The following is an 18,559-nucleotide window of genomic DNA, read 5'->3' as shown; positions in this document are numbered from 1 at the left end:
GTGTGTGTGCGTGATTCTGTATTTGACTTCAAAAAGGGGGACTGGATTATACAGTAAATCTTTGGGTGATAATTGCTTTGCAGTTTGCAGTGACAGTTCCTGAGTAAAGTAATCAGTACTTTTAGATTTCCCTCTAACGGGCTCAACATATAGCACATCAAACCCAGGAGATCAAACCCTCCATTTGCCAGTCAGTGCATCTCAAAACCTTCAGCTACCGCCGTGATTAATCAGTTACATCAAATCAGTGTGCAATAATGATGTATCGCAGCGCATCATGCATTAAAATAGAACACATCCCATCTGTGTTCTGCATGTGCTCAGGGCATGTAAGCTGAAACATGTAATGTGTATTTGTATGTATGTGTGTTTTTTGTGGTGCAGCGTCTGTTGTCACTGGCAGAGAAGCAAGCTGGACCATATCAAGTCAACACCATTCAAGTCAACTCTATGTGACAGTTCTACTGAATTATTCAACCATTCTGAAAAGCCTGATCTCTTGAGTCTCTCCAGGATTATCCAGAAGAACCACAATGGAATGAGAGCTAATATGATCTCATTCAGTTCCAACAGCTAATGAATTGTACTTATCTTTGTCTTTGTGCTTATTTACTGTAAATGTTCAATGTCAGAGCTGTCCACATTAATCCAAGGAGTGGAGTCAGATTGTGCTATTTTTAAGGTATATTGCTACGCATGGATGGCTGTCCAGCATTTGAATCACGTGGCAATTAATGCAGGTGCAGACAAATGACAGTGGATCAAATTGCTGCAACCTCTTATCCGATCATTATCTCTCTTTGTCTGCTTCTGGTTAGGTGGCATCCGACACCTCAGTGTTGACATTGAGAAGTGTGTCTGTACATCGACCCTACTATCCCCGCAGTCACTGTCAAATGACGAGTGCACACATCTGTGCCAAATATCCCGGTGCAACTCAAGTCATCTACTGTACACAGCCCAGGTGTGAAAACTGAGGAAGTAGATATTTTCCCACAAGGCCAGACAACCCCCCCCCCCCCCCTAAAAAAGAACTGTGTAACACTATGGTAATATGGATAGTGGCTATTTCAACTCCCCGTCGTTTTTTCTCTATGTTGCACTTCTCATCGCCTCTGTTCAATTATAAGCATCTGTCCTGTGGGGATGCCCCAGTTACAACCACAGTGAATATCCGTAAGGGTGTAACCCAATAACGCGAGCAATAGGCAGGAAGACATCTCAGCTGGCGTACAACTGTTTGCAGCCCTCGCTGACTGGCTGACTGATTTACTGACATATTTATTGTCCAGTTGACCATTTGGCAAGCACTGAGAACAGCATTAAAAGGTAATTGCCCGCTTCAAAAAGGTGCATTCAATATTTTGCCTAGTGCAGTGTGGGTCTTTATGTTTGTCCTCCAAATGTCACTGTGTGGAATTGCAGTGTTCCACTAATATCTTGATCATATGGGCAATATTTAGAATTCACAGAGCGTTTGTCTCAAATTCTGCGCAAGGCTTCAAAACCCAAGTCATGTGAACAATGTGAAAGATATTTGCGGCTTTCACACATTTCGAAGGGACCCAATAGAATATAGGCACATATGCAAATGTTAGATAAAGTTTGTTCTTACCTTTTCCCACCCAGTACGCTGTTGGTGACAAGCAAGCCAGCCCACAGAAAGAGAAAGGCCGTCCTGCTCTGTCCACACATAGTTGCAATATGAGGACCTTTCACTGCTGGAGGTCAAAGAGAGAGAGAGAGAGAGAGAGAGAGAGAGAGAGAGAGAGAGAGAGAGAGAATGAACAGCATTACCAAGACATATAAACCAATGGTCCACCATCAACCCAAACATTTCATCACAGCAAGAGTAAAATAAACACGTAGATGTGATAAAAACAACAACAGGCAATGTGAAGGCTTGTCCCTATAGAGATGCGGTTTTTGGTCCTGCTTCTAAACATCCCTTACAGATTCACTGACAGCACATGAATCAAACCAAATGGCCCTGCCACATGCATTGGGCCATCACATACTACTTGACACACGCACGCCTCAAAGATTTCACATCATCATTTAAAATGATGTGTCACATTGACAGAGACATACTCTACACCCTCACTAGTCTATGTGGGGGACCGAATTTTAAATAGCTGGTCAGAATGTCGATGATCAGAAAGGGACCCAGTGCTAATACGACTTTCATAAGTGACGCTCAATACACACGTATATACGATATGGCTGCATCTGTAGCGCATAATAATTAAGATGAAATAACAAGGCAACACATCATCGACCACATAACACCCTGTGTGAGCTTGTAGCACCTGTACACATCCTCCTCTGCAATGTGAAACGCTCAATACCGCAATATCAAACCAAATCCCTCTAAAAGAAGAGCATTAAGATTCCTGCTCATTCATTAAGCTATGATGTCAGCCGGGTCATAAAGTATGTAAGCAATTAGCCTGCGCTACTGTGCATGCAAAACACAATGCTCAGGTTCACGGTGCATTTTTGAAGGCATAATCGATGTGTCCACGAGAGGACCAATTACTTACTTATCTGAAAGCGCTAAACCAGTATTTCACACACGACCACAAAATCCTGCCTGTGAAGCACAGCCCACATAGAAGACAATGCCCCTGCTACTTGCTTGTGATGTTCCAAGGTGCACTGCGAGCGGATGAGAGTCGGGGGAACGTACAATGCTCTGCTAAAATGAAATAAAAATAAAAAAAAATAAATCCTTTGGTTGACAAGGATTTGACGAGGCGGGGATGATGCAGATTAACGAATGGAGGAGAAAATCCCGCACAAGCCCACTTTCTAAGTTATTCAGAGGAAATGTCTCCCTCTCCCCTACAATACGTGCATATATCTGAGCTGGGTAGACATTTAGCATGCAACTGGCATCCCTGCAAGATCGATCTAAATACATGCATGGCGATCCAATTCGTGCGTGGCGGAGTAATTAAGCAAATGTGCGTTGATGCTGTTTTATTCAGAGCGCTGTCCGTGGTGCTGAAATCAGGCGTCTCCCGTTAAAAAACATCAAACGGCTCTTGTTTGCCGTAAAATAACCCTTAAACGGTCCCAATTTCGACGGCAAACTCCCTCTTCTCCCCAATAAAACTCGTCTTCGATTCTAGCGGTGTCCAGCTACACAAACCATTCCCTTCTAAATCCGAGTGTTGCTCCCCTCTCCCCTTCTTCTGCCTGATGAAAAGGCGAGAAAAACATGGAGAAAATCACTTACAGCAGATGAGTCGGGGTATATTCGGTGTCCGCTGGCTATATCCTCAAACTTTTGAGAATATCTTTTCTTGCCGGACTGAATGAGAAAAATCCTCTGTGATCTCAGATCTGACGAATTTTAGCTTGAGGCTGGAGAAGCGGCTGCTGACGATATGCGCAGGTCTCTCTCACTGTTCATTGGTGGTGCTGTAGTGAGTTGAACTCTCTTAGTCTGTCAGCAACAAAAAAAAAAAAAAATCTACTAAACTTAAAAATCTGGTCTGTGTACCGAGGTCTCTATCCAAAATACATATTTTAGTTTATCGCTCATGCCTATAAATAAAGTGAATGGCAAACAGACTGTGTCCAAGCTCAGACCATTTAATTTTGGAATAGGCTGTACCAACCTAATATAAGGACTAGCCCGCCCATTTTACATGCAGCACAATTTAACTTCCACTGCTGTCGCCCTAATCTCTTTTCAGTGGCTGCTAAATAAAAAATCCTCTTACATTTTCAACTAGGATCCCTTGATTTTTCCCCCCATCGCGCGTTCTCTATCTCGCTCCCTGACTCCTACTGTGCGTGATGATTTCCAAGGAGATAAAATTGACATGCATCAAACGATCGTCTCGCGACCAAGACAGCTAGGGCATCTTATGGACAAGAGTAGCAGTCATAAAACGGACAGTAAGTACTTACGATGAAGCAAAAACGAGAGAGAGAGAGAGAGAGAGAGAGAGAATGAAACACGAATGGATTGCACGGCTCGGATACGCGCGCACACAAGCAAGGGGAAAGACACATCCAAAATTGTAAGAAAATCGTGTTCCCTCACCAGCTTGCACTGATGCGACGAGCCTCTCTCTGCAATAAAATCCTCCTCGAATCACTCACCGTCTCTAAAAGCCTGCGTATCGCATCGAGACAACAGCACTGTGTCTCTGTTTACAGCCAAATATTCTGCTGCTACAGCCGCGCCACTCCAGACTGAGCTCAGAACGGCGAGGAGCGCTGATCTGCGTGCATCTGCAAGGGAGGAAAAAAAAAAATTGGGCTGATGATAGCCTACCCAGCGTATATTTTTGTAGTCATCTGCGTATTTCAAGTTAAACTACAAATCAGAAGACATTTTCATCGCCAAGGACTACAGCAGGAGGCATAATAGGAAAACAAGGACATTCTTATGGGCAGTTTATAGCATATCAGTGTAATTCATGGTTGCATAAGCCCGCTATAAATCCCAGCTGTTGATTTTGGAATGCTTTTGACAGAGGAGCAACTCATTCTTTGCCTTTAGTTTTGACTGGGGGTTTATTTTCATCAGAGCAGGCAGAGTGAGCTGGCAGTGTAGTCACGTCAGTCTGGTCTGCAGTGCAACGTTTCCTCTGAGTGTGCGTGTGTGTGTGTGTGTATATGTGTGTGTTTGTTGCCTCCTCACGCGTGGTTAAAGTAGTGCATGAGCGTGATTAGTTATGAGGGACGTCATGGGCTTGTGCCTCTGTATTCAATGAGAGATCTATCGATCTATCTATCTATTTATAATACAATTGTTCGACGTTTTGTGATATGAATGTTACATAAATACCATTCTCAAAGCATCTAAATAGCTTACAACAAACAACTAATATAATGGCAAAAATGACAATAAATTAACCCAATATTTGACATGGACTTCTTCCCCATCTAATCGTGCTCTGCTTATATTTCGTCCCGATAACCTGATGCTGCAGGTGCACGCGCATAAATAATGACAACAAGAAAAACGTCCACTAAGCTCCTCTCGTAGATTGAACGCTATTGTAATGCAAGCGAGTATCATTTCAAGCTGCTTCCCTTCTCTCAAAGCAGACGCCACCGCTGCATGTGACTCGGTTCGCCTGTGTGTGTGTGTGTGTGTGTGTGTGTGTGTGTGTGTGTGTGTGTGTGTGTGTGTGTGTGTGTGTCTGTGTGTGCGCGCGTGCACATGCGGGCATGCATAACCAACACGTGCCCGTGTGCGCGTCGTGTTGGCGCGCACGCCCGAGACGGATCGTGGGGAGGAGAAAAAAAGTCCACGACTCTCGTCTCTCCAACCCGCCTCCTCACGTTTTAATAACCTTCCGTTCTACCCAAGAGGAGAATTTCTCCGTGGGCAACAAAAGACAGCTTCTCCCAAACACTGCAAGTGATCAGTTCAAACGAATATTCACTGACGACGCTCAAATAAATAAGGACAAGCATAGGCGACTTGCCTTCTCGCGGCTCCATCTCTGCAGGTGATGGGAGTGGATAGTGAGGTGTGTGTGTGTGTGTGTGTGTGTGTGTGTGTGTGTGTGTGTGTGTGTGTGTGTGTGTGTGTGTGTGCGTGCGTGTGGGGCTAAACGGAGAGAGATGGATGACGGTAATTTAGGTGAGAGATGTGCAGGTTATGGAGAAATAATCACTCTCTGGGAACAGTGCTTTTGAATTGTAAAAGAAAGGATATTGACGGACTACGCCCCCCCCCCTTTCTGTTTGTGCATCCATCATGTGGTGATAATTTGTTTCGCCTCACACAAACTTAAAGCAACAACTGCGGTGAATTGATATTCAGAAGCAATATGTGTGGCAGAGTCAGTCTGGCAGCAACTTAACATTTGTGTCAGTGTGTTTTAGTACTGTTCCTTTCCCCATCTTGTGTTTGTTAATATTTCCTTTAAGTGCACAATCAATCTTTAACATGTCAGCATGTTTTTTTGTAGTTGTCCATTTGACCTTTTGAAGTGAAGTCATTCACACTGTAGTGTATCACTGTGTTGTCATGTGTGTACACATGCCAGCGTACAACCATTTGCTCCTCGGGCAGGCCCTTTGTCCAGAGTACAATGAATCAGGCTTGTTCACTATTGGCCTTTTGAACTCTTGGGACCCTGATGTTTTTTTTTTTTTTGTTCAGTGCACACCCGCCTTTTATTGACTCTTTCACATTCTTAACACCTGCAGATTATTTTAGAGCCAGATGAAGTCTGTTTCAGTTCATTTGCAGGCAGTAAGGTACATATTAAGAGGGATAAAAGCAGGACAGTTGTGAGAGGGTTTTATTTTATTTTATTTTTTTGACTGGACCAGAGCTCTCTTGACCGTCCAGGAATGTCTTGATGTGGCATGTGATGTCACTGGATTGGAGATTCCTTGGTTAGGTCGGGTCTGCTCCTCGGTGAAGAGTTGACTCAAGACCGCTCTTTGTTCAGTACGCAACAGCAGGCAGGGCTCCCATCTGGCCTCCAACTGAGGCTGCAGGAGAGAGAGAGAGAGAGAGAGAGAGAGAGAGAGAGAGAGAGATAAACCCAAGTGCCGTACTTCAGTTCAATTACTGCAGTAAAGCTTGATTTGTGCTTGGCTTTTTTGCCCCTTGGGCTTGTGCATTTCACAGTGCCAGCGGGTTGGAAACTGTGCTACTGCTCTGTCTCTTGAACCCGGACTTGGTGCCTGCTGCTTAACAGTGTCTCATTTCCCTCCTGTTGAGCTCCTGGTTTCATCCGTTACCTCTCATCTATCCAATCTGGATGGAGCAGGCTAATTGAGACCTTCCACAGGTGTGGATGAATCCATTTTCTGTTAGGTGTTACCCATATGTGGCAGCGAGAGGAGGAGAACAACTCGCAGTAAATGAGAATGAAGGAAGGTAGGCACCAGAATGCTGCGCCAGTAGTTGATTCTGCCAAATTGCTGGGTACCTGCCCTTCTAGCAGTCTGTCTGGTGAACACAGCCACTTTGGCTGTAGCCTGTCGTTGTCTTTCTACAGAGCATTAAGAGTGACTTGTCTCAATCTGTCGTCCTGAGGAATAAATCAGGGTGTTATAAAAGACAAAAGAGGGCTTCCCCTCTGTGAGCCGCTCTCTGCAGTCAGCTATAAACTGGCCTCTCCTCTGACTCACTGTTTCAGGCCAAGTACAGTGTGTGACACACACACACACACGCACACACGCACGCACACACGCACGCACACACACACACACACACGCACACACACACACACACACACACACACACACACACACACACACACACACATTTATATATGTTTCTTGTTGAAAACAAAATAATAATACTTAAGCCAGACATTTATGTCAAGGGGGAAAGGTTTGACATAGTTATTAACCAAAGAAAGATTGGTATTACAATCTTGGTGTAATTTTTGACTAAAAACTGTTTTTAAAACATGTTGAAGTAATTAAAGAACATTGTTGTTCAGCTTAGCATATTTTAGAATTTGTTTTTTGTGTCAAAGCTGCCAATATAGAGCATTTATGAATAAATTGATCCTTTCCCATATGTTGCATTGTGCTACAACCTACCAGCAGGCTGGAGAAAACAGTCATTATGGATGTAAACAAACATTTAACTGCACTGGAAAGCATAAATGGGTGCACTTGTGTATTACAAGACCTGTCAATCACTTTAGAGGCGTTAGTAGGTTCCAGTGTTAAAAAGTCTGGGGGTGGGCATTGCAGGGTGTACTTTTAAAAACCTCATGTAAAAACCTACTTCTGTTTCACCACCGCAATAGTGTGCTGCACTTCAGAAACAACCTTCGGAGTTCTGACAAATATGGATTTGATTCAAAGTCTAGTACAGGATTTTGAATAACCTTTTCTCTCCTCTTTTATGTGACTTTGTCCCTCTTTGGTCTGAGAACATCATTACATTTTGTATATTATCTTCCATAGCAGATTAAACTGTACCCTTTGGCCACACCACATTTGGGAAATACGTTTTTTTCTGTGTAATCCACTGACCAGTGGAACTCTCTGAGAGAAGATGAATAATTCCATCCACAGGTTTTAATCTCAATCGCATCACAAACAAAAACGATGTTGAATATTATACTAATAAATTAACTAAATAAATACAATTAATCAGACACAAATCAACACAATGAGATACATACATTTTCATACATTAAATACCAAGCACATACAAATGTATCTTCCATACTATGCTATCCATACTGCACCTGCACATCATTTAGAAAGTGTAACCCTACATTTTAATGTTTTCCAGTCACTGTCGGCTGTTGCTAATAAGCAGCATACAGCTGTATTGCTGCATTTGCTACAGCCACCGGTTACTGTTACACTCACAACTGGAGATGAGTGTTACACATAAACTAAAATAGTTATTATCCTGTCAGCGATATATGAGTAACAAAAGTAAAATGTAAATCTGCATCCAAAATAATGTCCCAACTTGAAATAAAATAGTTTCAGAGTATGTTATACAGCTTCATTACACAACATACATAAGTAAGATAAACTCAAGGATGTAACCTGCAAAGTAACTAAGTACTTTTACAAAATGTTGTGTTTGCAAAAGCGCATACAAATAAATCCTGAGTGTACGCACACAGCAGACATGCATGCATACATTCAGGGTTGTGCACAAATATCCATTCATATACCACATATGTGCACTGCAGTAAAGGCTTGCAAATAAGCAAGAGCCACACACACACACACACACACACACACACACACACACACACACACACACACACACATGCTCAACACAATGTGGGACTAAAGTCGGAGGTAAATCCAAAGCTAAAGCTAGAGATAGTCTGCAAATATCTGCCGGCAACTGCGCTAAGCAACCAGTTGATCTTCTCACACTCAAATATTCATGATTGCCGGTGTAACACCATAATATATAGATACCATGCAGATGAATATCAAAATCAGTTCACCGGTCATCTCTATGTGCTAACCTGAGATTAAGAATTCAGAAGCCTCTCTGATGCATCTTGGCACCACCATGTGCACACAGTATACTATTGATTTTCTGTACACTACGACACCCAATGGACCTGCATTGTCGTACTCGTATCCATGTGAACCGTGTGGGTGTGTACATAGATACATGTATAGGCCTACCCTGTACATAAAAGTGAGTAAAAGCTTTTGACTCACAATAAGCTTGTACTTCTCAGTATGTCCACATAGTTAATCATTTTCAAAACAACTGTGTATACCTTAATATTCTCCAGGAATAGCAGACATCAGAGTGCATGGAGTTTAAGAAGGAGTTGTTTTTTTTATTAAAATGTTTCAGTGACATCGTCAGTACTTTTTCAGCAAGGTTAAATGTTACAATGCCTCTACAGGTTATACAATTCAGTAGTTGCCCACTCGCTGTTAATAAACTCTTTCAGAGCGGCCTGTGAAGTAATTTATATTTAAAGTAACAGATCAAATCTCAAGTCATAATTTACTGAATTAGCTCCCATGATAAATATGATCTGCTATTTGATATATACAATACATGTCAGGGAGCATTCTCCGTTTCAGTGTAGCACACCAATATACAGCTTTATACCCACACCCTCCTCCCAGAACCAGAGTCGTATAGTCGGAGATGTAGTTGGCTTGTTAGTATCATGGATAGATTATTGATCAAACATCTATCTATCTTTGTCCTGTTAAAAAAATAGGTATGTATTGTTATTATTTAATATTATAATATTCAAATTTGTTTATTTGTCATCAATTTATTACACTGAATAACCAGTGTAAGTAATAACAATGTATGGCTTGTTGCAGGAACAGGGGATTTAAATGTAAGTTATGTCAATCTAATTTTATTCATTATAATAATAATGTTCTCTTCTTTAAAACTGTGCCCCAGTCTTACTTACTTACGTGTTTTCATTTAATGCAAGTAGGTAACGTGTTGTTTGCTTTGGATTCCTTGATGTTGTGCCCGTTTGACGTGCTCCCAACTAAACTGCCTTGCTGTTAAATTGATCTATAGCTCCCGTGGATATGTTGGGGTTTTCCCAGTCACTTACAGTACAATGCAGCTCCTTGGAGCCAGCCTCTAGTGGCCATTAGAGGAAGCTCCTCTTTAGGCACCCTGCATATGCCTCAGCATCCAGCTATGTGGGTTGCTGCGTACATGTGATTAACTGACATTGTAGGCGTCATTCAAATGCCTGCGATGTAGAAAACGTATTTGAATTCCACAGAGTTCATTTTTTTTCTCTCTTCCTGCCTGCCTTGATCGCTCTCTCTTGGTTTCTTCATCTCATCCTTCTTGGTTCATGTCCATACTGGCTCTTCTCTTTTTTTTCCCCCTCAAAAACACTGATGTCTGCTAGTGAATACACTCTAAACACATACACACAAACAGCGCTGTGGATGCGAGCGAGTAGGGCCACTGAGCGGAGGCAGACCGCACAGCAGCAGCAGCGCTCTCACTCGCCAGTTTACATAACACTGATTATAACCCTGAGATTTATCCAACCGACGTGCAACAGTTTAGTTTGGCCTGGGCATTAAAATCTCACGGACCATCTGTTCCACTGCTTAGTTGCTTTCCTTCAAATTATTTTTCTGGGCACTGATTCTACCTAGTGAACATGTTAGCTACTGCCACTCAAACATCAGAGAGCAATACTATAAGATGACTTGTTTTTTCAAAAAAGTTAAAAAAAAAAAAAAAAAATCTTCAAATTTAGTCCTTTTTGGAAAGCATTGAGTTACTGTGCTGTACATAACTATAATTGATCATTATCAATATCAATAAAAATGGTAGTAAATAAAAAAAGATTGATTATTGATGACATACAGTATATATAAACATGCTGATTGAGAACGAGAAAGAGCTCCATTTTAGTATTCTTTTACTGCCTATATATGTTATTTATATTCCTTATTGTATCTAATGGTTGATTGAGCTTGTGATGAAATACACATGTTTCATGATAATGGATCCCTCTTCTCTTCATTTATGTTTATCCTTAGCAGACCTGTATAATGCTTGTTCTTACATCCCTATGAAACAGTCGTTAACACAGGTGTTTCATTTCAGCCATGCTGATATGTGATTTTAATTCCACAACTTCTAAACTGCATAACGATGCACATTACTTTGAAGGAGTCATTTATTACAGGGACATCTACATATTCATTCCATTTAGCAAGACATGTTTATTACATTCTGACAGGTTATCACCCTGCATATTACTTCACAGATGTCTTTGCAGCACACCTTAAGATAAGTGAATGTCATCCCAGGGATACAACCAGACAGAACCTGCAGATCTTGAAAAGTAATACTTTTCCAGCACCAACCTATGGAGGTGTTCATTTCTGTACACTTTTCTAATATTAGCTGACCCTTCAGTGAACATTTGTCTTCCCAAGGTCTATGAGACATAGTGAACAGGGATGCAGTCAAGGGTAAACCTACACCCAGTTTATCTACCTTTGTATGTCTCTCTATAACATAAGTGGACTGTAGACATCAGTGTTTGTGAAATCAAACTGTTGCAAGTGTCACAGTAAGGTTAGCGCTTCTGCTCCCTGAGAACTGATGTGAGATCATGCCAGTGGCCGTCAGTGCTATGAAGACCAACAGAATGTTATAGTTGACGAGCCCTCCACATCTGTAAACATGACTCAACCTCTGCGGTGGACCTCGCTTCCGTAGTGTCCTCCATTTGTCCGATATTTCTTCAGAGTGCAGTTTACAAGTTCACGTACGCACAGTAATGCATCATAAACTCTTATTCCTCTCCAGATGTGATGGAGAAATTGCAGTGTAGCACCATAAATGTAACTATGGCAATTACATGGAATGACAGCTTCTCTCAAACATCCCACTGATCCAAAAATAAAGACAGATAAAGAGAGAGAGAGAGAGAGAGAGAGAGAGAGAGAGAGAGAGAGAGAGAGAGAGAGAGAGAGAGAGAGAGAGGTTCTCTGATTGTTAGCACAAGGTAATGAAACACTGAAAAGGTGACATTATCAACATGTGGGCTGAGAGATTCAGTGAGACTGTTGCTGCCTCTATTTCTGGAGGTGTAGGAGTATGTGTGTGTGTGTGTGTGTGTGTGTGTGTGTGTGTGTGTGTGTGTGTGTGTGTGTGTGTGTGTGTGCATTTGTGCCTGTGTGATTGAGAGAGAAACGGATGGTGTCAGAGTGTGCATGCATGTGTTTTTTTCTATATGTGCGTGTGTGTCTGTATGTGTACGTGTGAAATAAAGAAAGTGACAGCATAAGAAACAGAAATAAAGGGAGGCAATGGAGGGAAAAAACATTTTTTTTCACACATCTCCTACCTCATTAGAGCCTATCATTCAGTCACTGAGCAAAACTGTGAATTTGTATGGAGGTGCTATTCTGGGTTGCAGCCACATACAACAAAAAGTTGCTCTTCAATTCCCACCATGCAGCCAAGACGGGGGATATTTCTTTCTGACTCGTATGATTGTGATTAATGCCTTAAGAGTTGTTCTTAGAATATCTCATTGTGTCAAATGGTGTGATTTGCAGAACAATAGCCTGCTGTACACACTTCTATATGGAATGAAGACAACATACGCTGCTTTGTCCTTCTGAAGGTCACTCTGCTGTGCCGATTTGCTTTGGAACGCTCACATATTTCCACCACCACTGATTATAGTTACAATGTGTGGAAAGTGACAGTGCTTTTGCTGTTGTGCACTGCAGTGTGCTTTGAAGTTACCCTTGCCGTTAGAAAAAAAAACTATAGGGATTAAGACACAGTTTTACTTTGCAGACACATTCAAATGTATTTAGCCTTCACTCTCTGTAAAATCCAAATCCATTGTTTATGCTGTATTCTAAAAAAAATACATAAACTGCCTACAAAATGATACAACTGTAATGGGAACACTTTTTGTTTCATTGTGCAGTGGTTAACAAACTCGGCAACACCTGAAAGTCAGGTTAAGTTATAGAGATAACCAACGAAGGGGAAGAACCAGCAGGGTGAGAGAGTCCCATATGTAGGAGTTAAACAACATAACCATCTTACATTCAATGAACAAATCACACAGACCTACATTTACCCTTCCTTGAGCAGAGTCTAGCAGGAACAGAAATGAACAAACCTGGTGGCTGCTTTTGTTTTCGCTTTTTTAACACTCATTCAGCGTCAGCCACTGCCACTCAGAATATGTTAGACTAGAGGGAGTAACAAAATAGACAAGAAGAGGAAGTCATAGAATAACAGCAAAACAAGTGTCTGCTTGTGTGTCTGCCCATCGGCTGCCAAATACAGCTGTTGGCCTTTAGCAGCCCAACAGTATTATGACATTTATTTGGATTATACTAATCAATTTTAATTGACACCCATTTTTTTCCCCCCGTCAAGTCAGCCTCTAAACGCTTCGCTAATCCAGAGACTGAAAACAATCGCCCTGGTTTCTGTTGCTAAACTCTGTGAAAACAAAAATTCTGCATAGCAGAACCAATCCATGTCAGGTATCACAAAACGACAGACAAGAACCCAATAGCACGACACAGAAAACAGTTCAGGTGTAGAAACCGGGTTTAATAACCAGCAGATGTCAAACCAGGTAGTAACCCGCGTGGCAAACAAATCCAGTGGGAGCAGGCAAAAGAGAAGGTCCAAAGTCCAAAAAGGCAGGTCAATACACGGATAATCAGGATCAGAATCGGAATGACAGGTTGCTGGATAGCAAGGGAAACACACTAGACAATCTGGCAGAGAACTGAGGGAAATGGGCCGGTACATATACACTGAGGGGCTGATTGCTGATGAGGAGCAGGTGAGTATGGAGGTGGGGCAGGCCAGGTGAAATGAAATCAGCAATTAGTGCAGAGCGGGGGGGGAGTGGCAGATTCTGAAATGACATGAGAGTTAGTGTGGCAAAACAGGAGACAGACAAATGAAAAACTAAAGCCTGGCTGAAGTTGTGACAGAACCTCCCCTTCTAGGGACGGCTCCTGACGTCCCACCGGGCTGGTCAGGATGGTCCCTATGGAAAGCTGAGATGAGGTCAGGGTCCAAGATGTTACGAGCTGGAACCCATGAGCGCTCCTCAGGGCCATAACCCTCCCAATCGACCAGGTATTGAAAACCCCTTCCCCGCGGTCGTGACTTGATGAGACAATGGACAGAGTAAGCAGGACCCCCGTCAATGAGCCGGGGGGGTGGCGGGGGTCTGGAGGAGGGCTGGAGCTGGCTCTCCTTTACGGGTTTGATCTTGGAGACATGAAAGGTGGGATGAATTCTCATGGAGCGAGGAAGGCGGAGACGGACTGCAGCAGGGTTGATGACCTTAGTGATGGAGAACGGGCCCACAAACCTTGGGGCCAACTTCCTAGACTCTACCCGGAGTGGGAGGTCATGTGTGGACAGCCAAACCTTCTGACCAGGAGTGTAGCAGGGTGCAGGGATCCGACGGCGGTTGGCATTTCTCTGGTACCGGTTGGACGAACGCAGGAGAGCAGAACGGGCCCGCCACCAGGTGCGCCGACAGCGCTGGATGAACGCCTGGACAGATGGGACCCTGGCCTCTCGCTCCTGCTCCGGGAACAGTGGAGGTTGATATCCCCGAGAGCACTGGAAAGGAGAAAGCCCTGTTGCTGAGCTTGGAAGCGTATTGTGAGCATACTCCACCCACAGAAGCTGTTTGGACCAGGAGGTCGGTGTCTGGGATGCAATGCAACGCAAGGCAGTCTCCATTTCCTGGTTCATCCGTTCCGTCTGTCCGTTGGATTGAGGATGGAACCCAGAGGATAGGCTGACCGTGGCCCCCAACAGCTGGCAAAACTCTGTCCAGAAACGAGAAGTGAACTGTGGCCCCCGGTCTGAGACAATATCACAGGGGAGGCCGTGCAGACGGAAAACATGATGTAACATAAGTTCAGCCGTTTCTTTGGCAGATGGTAATTTTGGCAACGGAACAAACTGAGCAGACTTAGAAAATCTGTCCACGATAGTCAGAATGGTGGTGTTACCCTCTGAGGGAGGCAGTCCGGTGACAAAGTCAAGTGAGACATGGGACCATGGACGATGAGGAATAGGCAGTGGCTGAAGAAGACCAGAAGGGGCATGGCGAGCAGTCTTGTGCTGAGCACAAATCTGGCAAGCGGCGATAAACTCCTTGGTGTCCTCTTCAATGGAAGCCCACCAGAAACGTTGTTTTAGCAGAGCTAGGGTGCGCCTAACCCCTGGGTGACAGGCAAGGCGAGAAGAATGTCCCCACTGGAGGACCTGAGAGCGGAGACTCACAGGCACATACAGACGATCATCAGGGCAGGCACTGGGAGCCGGGTGGTCGGCCTGGGACTGTTTTACCTTGTCCACAATGTCCCAGGTAACTGCGCCGATGACCACCTTAGTGGGGAGGATACTCTCAGGCTGTGTGGGACAGTTGTCTGACTGGAACTGACGGGACAGGGCATCTGGTTTTGACGTTCCTTGTACCTGGGCGATAAGACAGGGTAAAATCAAAACGATTAAAGAATAATGCCCATCTGGCCTGACGGGAGTTCAACCGTTTGGCTGACCGGATGTACTCCAGGTTTTTGTGGTCTGTCCACACCACAAACGGATGCTTTGCCCCCTCCAACCAGTGCCTCCACTCCTCGAGAGCCAGTTTGACAGCCAGTAACTCCCGGTTTCCGACGTCGTAATTCCTTTCTGCTGGGGACAACTTGCGGGAGAAAAAAGCACATGGGTGTAACTTTTGGTCCTCAGCTGACCGCTGAGACAGGACTGCCCCCACCCCGGAGTCTGACGCATCCACTTCCACAACAAACTGGTGTTCAGGATCTGGAAAGATGAGAATGGGAGCAGAAGAGAACCGTGATTTTAACTCCTTGAACCTCCTTTCTGCAGCAGGGGACCATTGGAAGGCTATCTTCTGGGAGGTGAGGGCTGTCAGGGGAGCTGCCACAGAACTATAGTTGCGGATAAACCTACGATAGAAATTGGCAAACCCAAGGAACTGTTGAAGCTTCTTCCGAGTGGTGGGAACCGGCCAATCCGCCACCGCTTTAACCTTGGTGGGATCCATATGAATACGTCCAACTGAAATGATGTATCCCAGGAACGACACCTCAGTGGCATGGAACTCAGACTTCTCCACTTTCACAAACAGCTGGTTCTCTAGGAGTCTCTGGAGAACACTGCGGACATGCTGCACATGTTCCCGTTCAGTCTTTGAAAAGATGAGGATATCGTCAAGATATACAAACACAAACACATTGAGAAAATCCCGGAGCACATCGTTCACTAAGGCTTGGAATATTGCAGGAGCATTAGTGAGTCCGAAAGGCATAACCAGGTACTCATAGTGGCCTCTAGGGGTGTTGAACGCTGTCTTCCACTCATCCCCCTCCCGGATGCGAACAAGGTGATAGGCATTCCTGAGATCAAGCTTGGTAAACACAGAAGACCCTTGTAACAGTTCAAATGCAGAAGAGATGAGTGGGAGGGGGTACCGGTTTTTAATGGTGACATCATTCAGACCGCGGTAATCGATGCAGGGTCGGAGGGATTTGTCCTTCTTATCCACAAAGAAAAATCCGGCTCCAGCAGGGGATGAAGAGGGACGGATGATGCCTGCTGCCAGTGAGTTGTTAATGTAGTCGTCCATGGCCTTGGTTTCAGGGGCTGACAGAGAAAAGAGTCTCCCCCTTGGCGGTGATGAGCCAGGGAGGAGGTCAATGGCACAATCGTACGGGCGGTGTGGGGGAAGCGATGTGGCCCGTACTTTGTTGAACACCTCCCTTAAGTCATAGTACTCGGATGGGACACCTGAGAGATCTGGGAGCTCATTAGAGGAAGAGGTGTTGAAGGCAGGTAGCAAAGCAGATTTCAGACAGACCGCATGACAATGTTCACTCCATTGTAGAATGGAACCAGTCCCCCAGTCAATATGTGGATTATGTTTTATTAACCAAGGAAACCCCAGGATGATTGGGTGCTGAGGAGTATTTATCAGGTGAAAGGTAAGTGATTCAGTGTGGTTACCAGATATGCCCAGATGAAGAGGAACAGTGCGGTGGGTTACTGTGCAGAGGAGGCGCCCATCCAGAGCAGTCGCCTTGATAGGCTCGACCAAGGGTTCCTGGTTAATACCCAGTTGCATGGCAAGACCACGATCCAGAAGGTTGGCATCGGCCCCGGAGTCAATGAGGACAGAGACAGCGTGTGATTGTCCATTACAGTTGAGCTGGGCGTGAAGTAGTGGACGAGAGGGCATTTCAGAGTTCATGATATGGCTCACCAGCACCCTCTGGATTCCTGGTGAGCCCTGTCTTTTACTGGACAGGAAGACACATAATGACCTCCCTGCCCACAGTACATGCAGCAGTTCTCCCTTTGGCGCCGCTGTCGTTCAGCTGCTGACAGCCTGGTCCGGCCAAGTTGCATGGGTTCAACCGGGTCTCCAGAGGCACCGGTGGGAGGAGAAAACATTGAAGTGGGAGGCGACGATGGAGGACGTGGAAGGCTCCGGGGAGTACTGATCAGCGCTCTCTCTCGTCTCCTTTCTTGGAGACGCCCGTCAATGCGGATGGCCGTGGCGACGAGCGTGTCCAAATCAGTCGGAGGATCCCGAGCCGCCAGCTCATCCTTGATGCCATCAGAAAGGCCGTTGTAGAAAGCGTCAGTCAGGGAGGAAGCGTTCCAGTCACTCTCCGCAGCAAGTGTCCGGAACTCAATGGAATAATCAGTCACTCTCCGGTTCCCCTGAACCAGGTTTAACAGTCCACGAGCAGCCTCTCGACCAGGGGTAGCGTGATCGAACACCTTCCGAAGACCCTCAGAGAAGGCAGTCACAGAAGAACAGAAAGCCGACTGCTTCTCCCACTCAGCGGTGCCCCAGTCCCGAGCCCGCCCAGTAAGCTGGGTGATCATGAAAGCCACTCTTGACCTCTCAGTGGGATATGTGAGAGGCTGAAGTTCAAAAGTCAATTTGCACAAAGTCAGAAAAGAGCGGCAGGTACCTGGAGCTCCAGAAAAGCGCTCCAGAGCACTTAAGCGGGGTTCTGGACCCAGAACAGTGGGAACAGAAGGACTGGTGGGTGGTGAAACCGCTGGCGTTTGTCTGGGCTGTATGAGCTGCTGAAGCTGATTGCGCAGAGCCTCCAAATGTTGGTTGTGGCGTGCAGAAGTCTCCTGGAGAGCCGTTGCCATAGCGGTGAATTGCTTCTCATGATGGTGTAGGGCAGCAGCTTGTGCTGCCATTTCCTGCCTTATTTTCTCCATGTCGGCTGGGTTCATTTTTGGCCAGATTGTACTGTCAGGTATCACAAAACGACAGACAAGAACCCAATAGCACGACACAGAAAACAGTTCAGGTGTAGAAACCGGGTTTAATAACCAGCAGATGTCAAACCAGGTAGTAACCCGCGTGGCAAACAAATCCAGTGGGAGCAGGCAAAAGAGAAGGTCCAAAGTCCAAAAAGGCAGGTCAATACACGGATAATCAGGATCAGAATCGGAATGACAGGTTGCTGGATAGCAAGGGAAACACACTAGACAATCTGGCAGAGAACTGAGGGAAATGGGCCGGTACATATACACTGAGGGGCT

General features: G+C 44.8%; 1 protein-coding gene across 6 annotated transcripts in view; it reads right to left on the bottom strand.

The window, feature by feature from the left end:
- gabra1 (gamma-aminobutyric acid type A receptor subunit alpha1) overlaps positions 1 to 4,250 on the bottom strand; it is a 30,302-nt gene extending 26,052 nt beyond the window's left edge. Inside the window, exons 1-3 of one of the 6 annotated variants that reach the window (XM_068715688.1) lie at positions 4,058 to 4,203; positions 3,242 to 3,451; positions 1,616 to 1,721 (exon numbers count right to left, since the gene is read on the bottom strand). In XM_068715688.1, coding sequence (XP_068571789.1) covers positions 1,616 to 1,695 — 80 coding nt within the window. In that variant the 5' untranslated portion in view covers positions 1,696 to 1,721; positions 3,242 to 3,451; positions 4,058 to 4,203. Of the gene's footprint in view, positions 1 to 1,615; positions 1,722 to 2,543; positions 3,195 to 3,241; positions 4,003 to 4,057 lie in introns of those variants that run through there. The other 5 variants (XM_068715691.1, XM_068715693.1, XM_068715689.1 and 2 more) reach the window with 5 other exon arrangements.
- Positions 4,251 to 18,559: the final 14,309 nt, after the last annotated feature.

The sequence above is a fragment of the Cebidichthys violaceus genome, unplaced genomic scaffold, assembly GCF_023349555.1.
Source record: "Cebidichthys violaceus isolate CVI_PGR_0920_01 unplaced genomic scaffold, fCebVio1.0.p SCAF_20, whole genome shotgun sequence".
Taxonomy (NCBI): domain Eukaryota; kingdom Metazoa; phylum Chordata; class Actinopteri; order Perciformes; family Stichaeidae; genus Cebidichthys; species Cebidichthys violaceus.
Note: the sequence above shows the minus strand (reverse complement) of the source record. Positions and strands in the feature narration are given on the sequence as shown.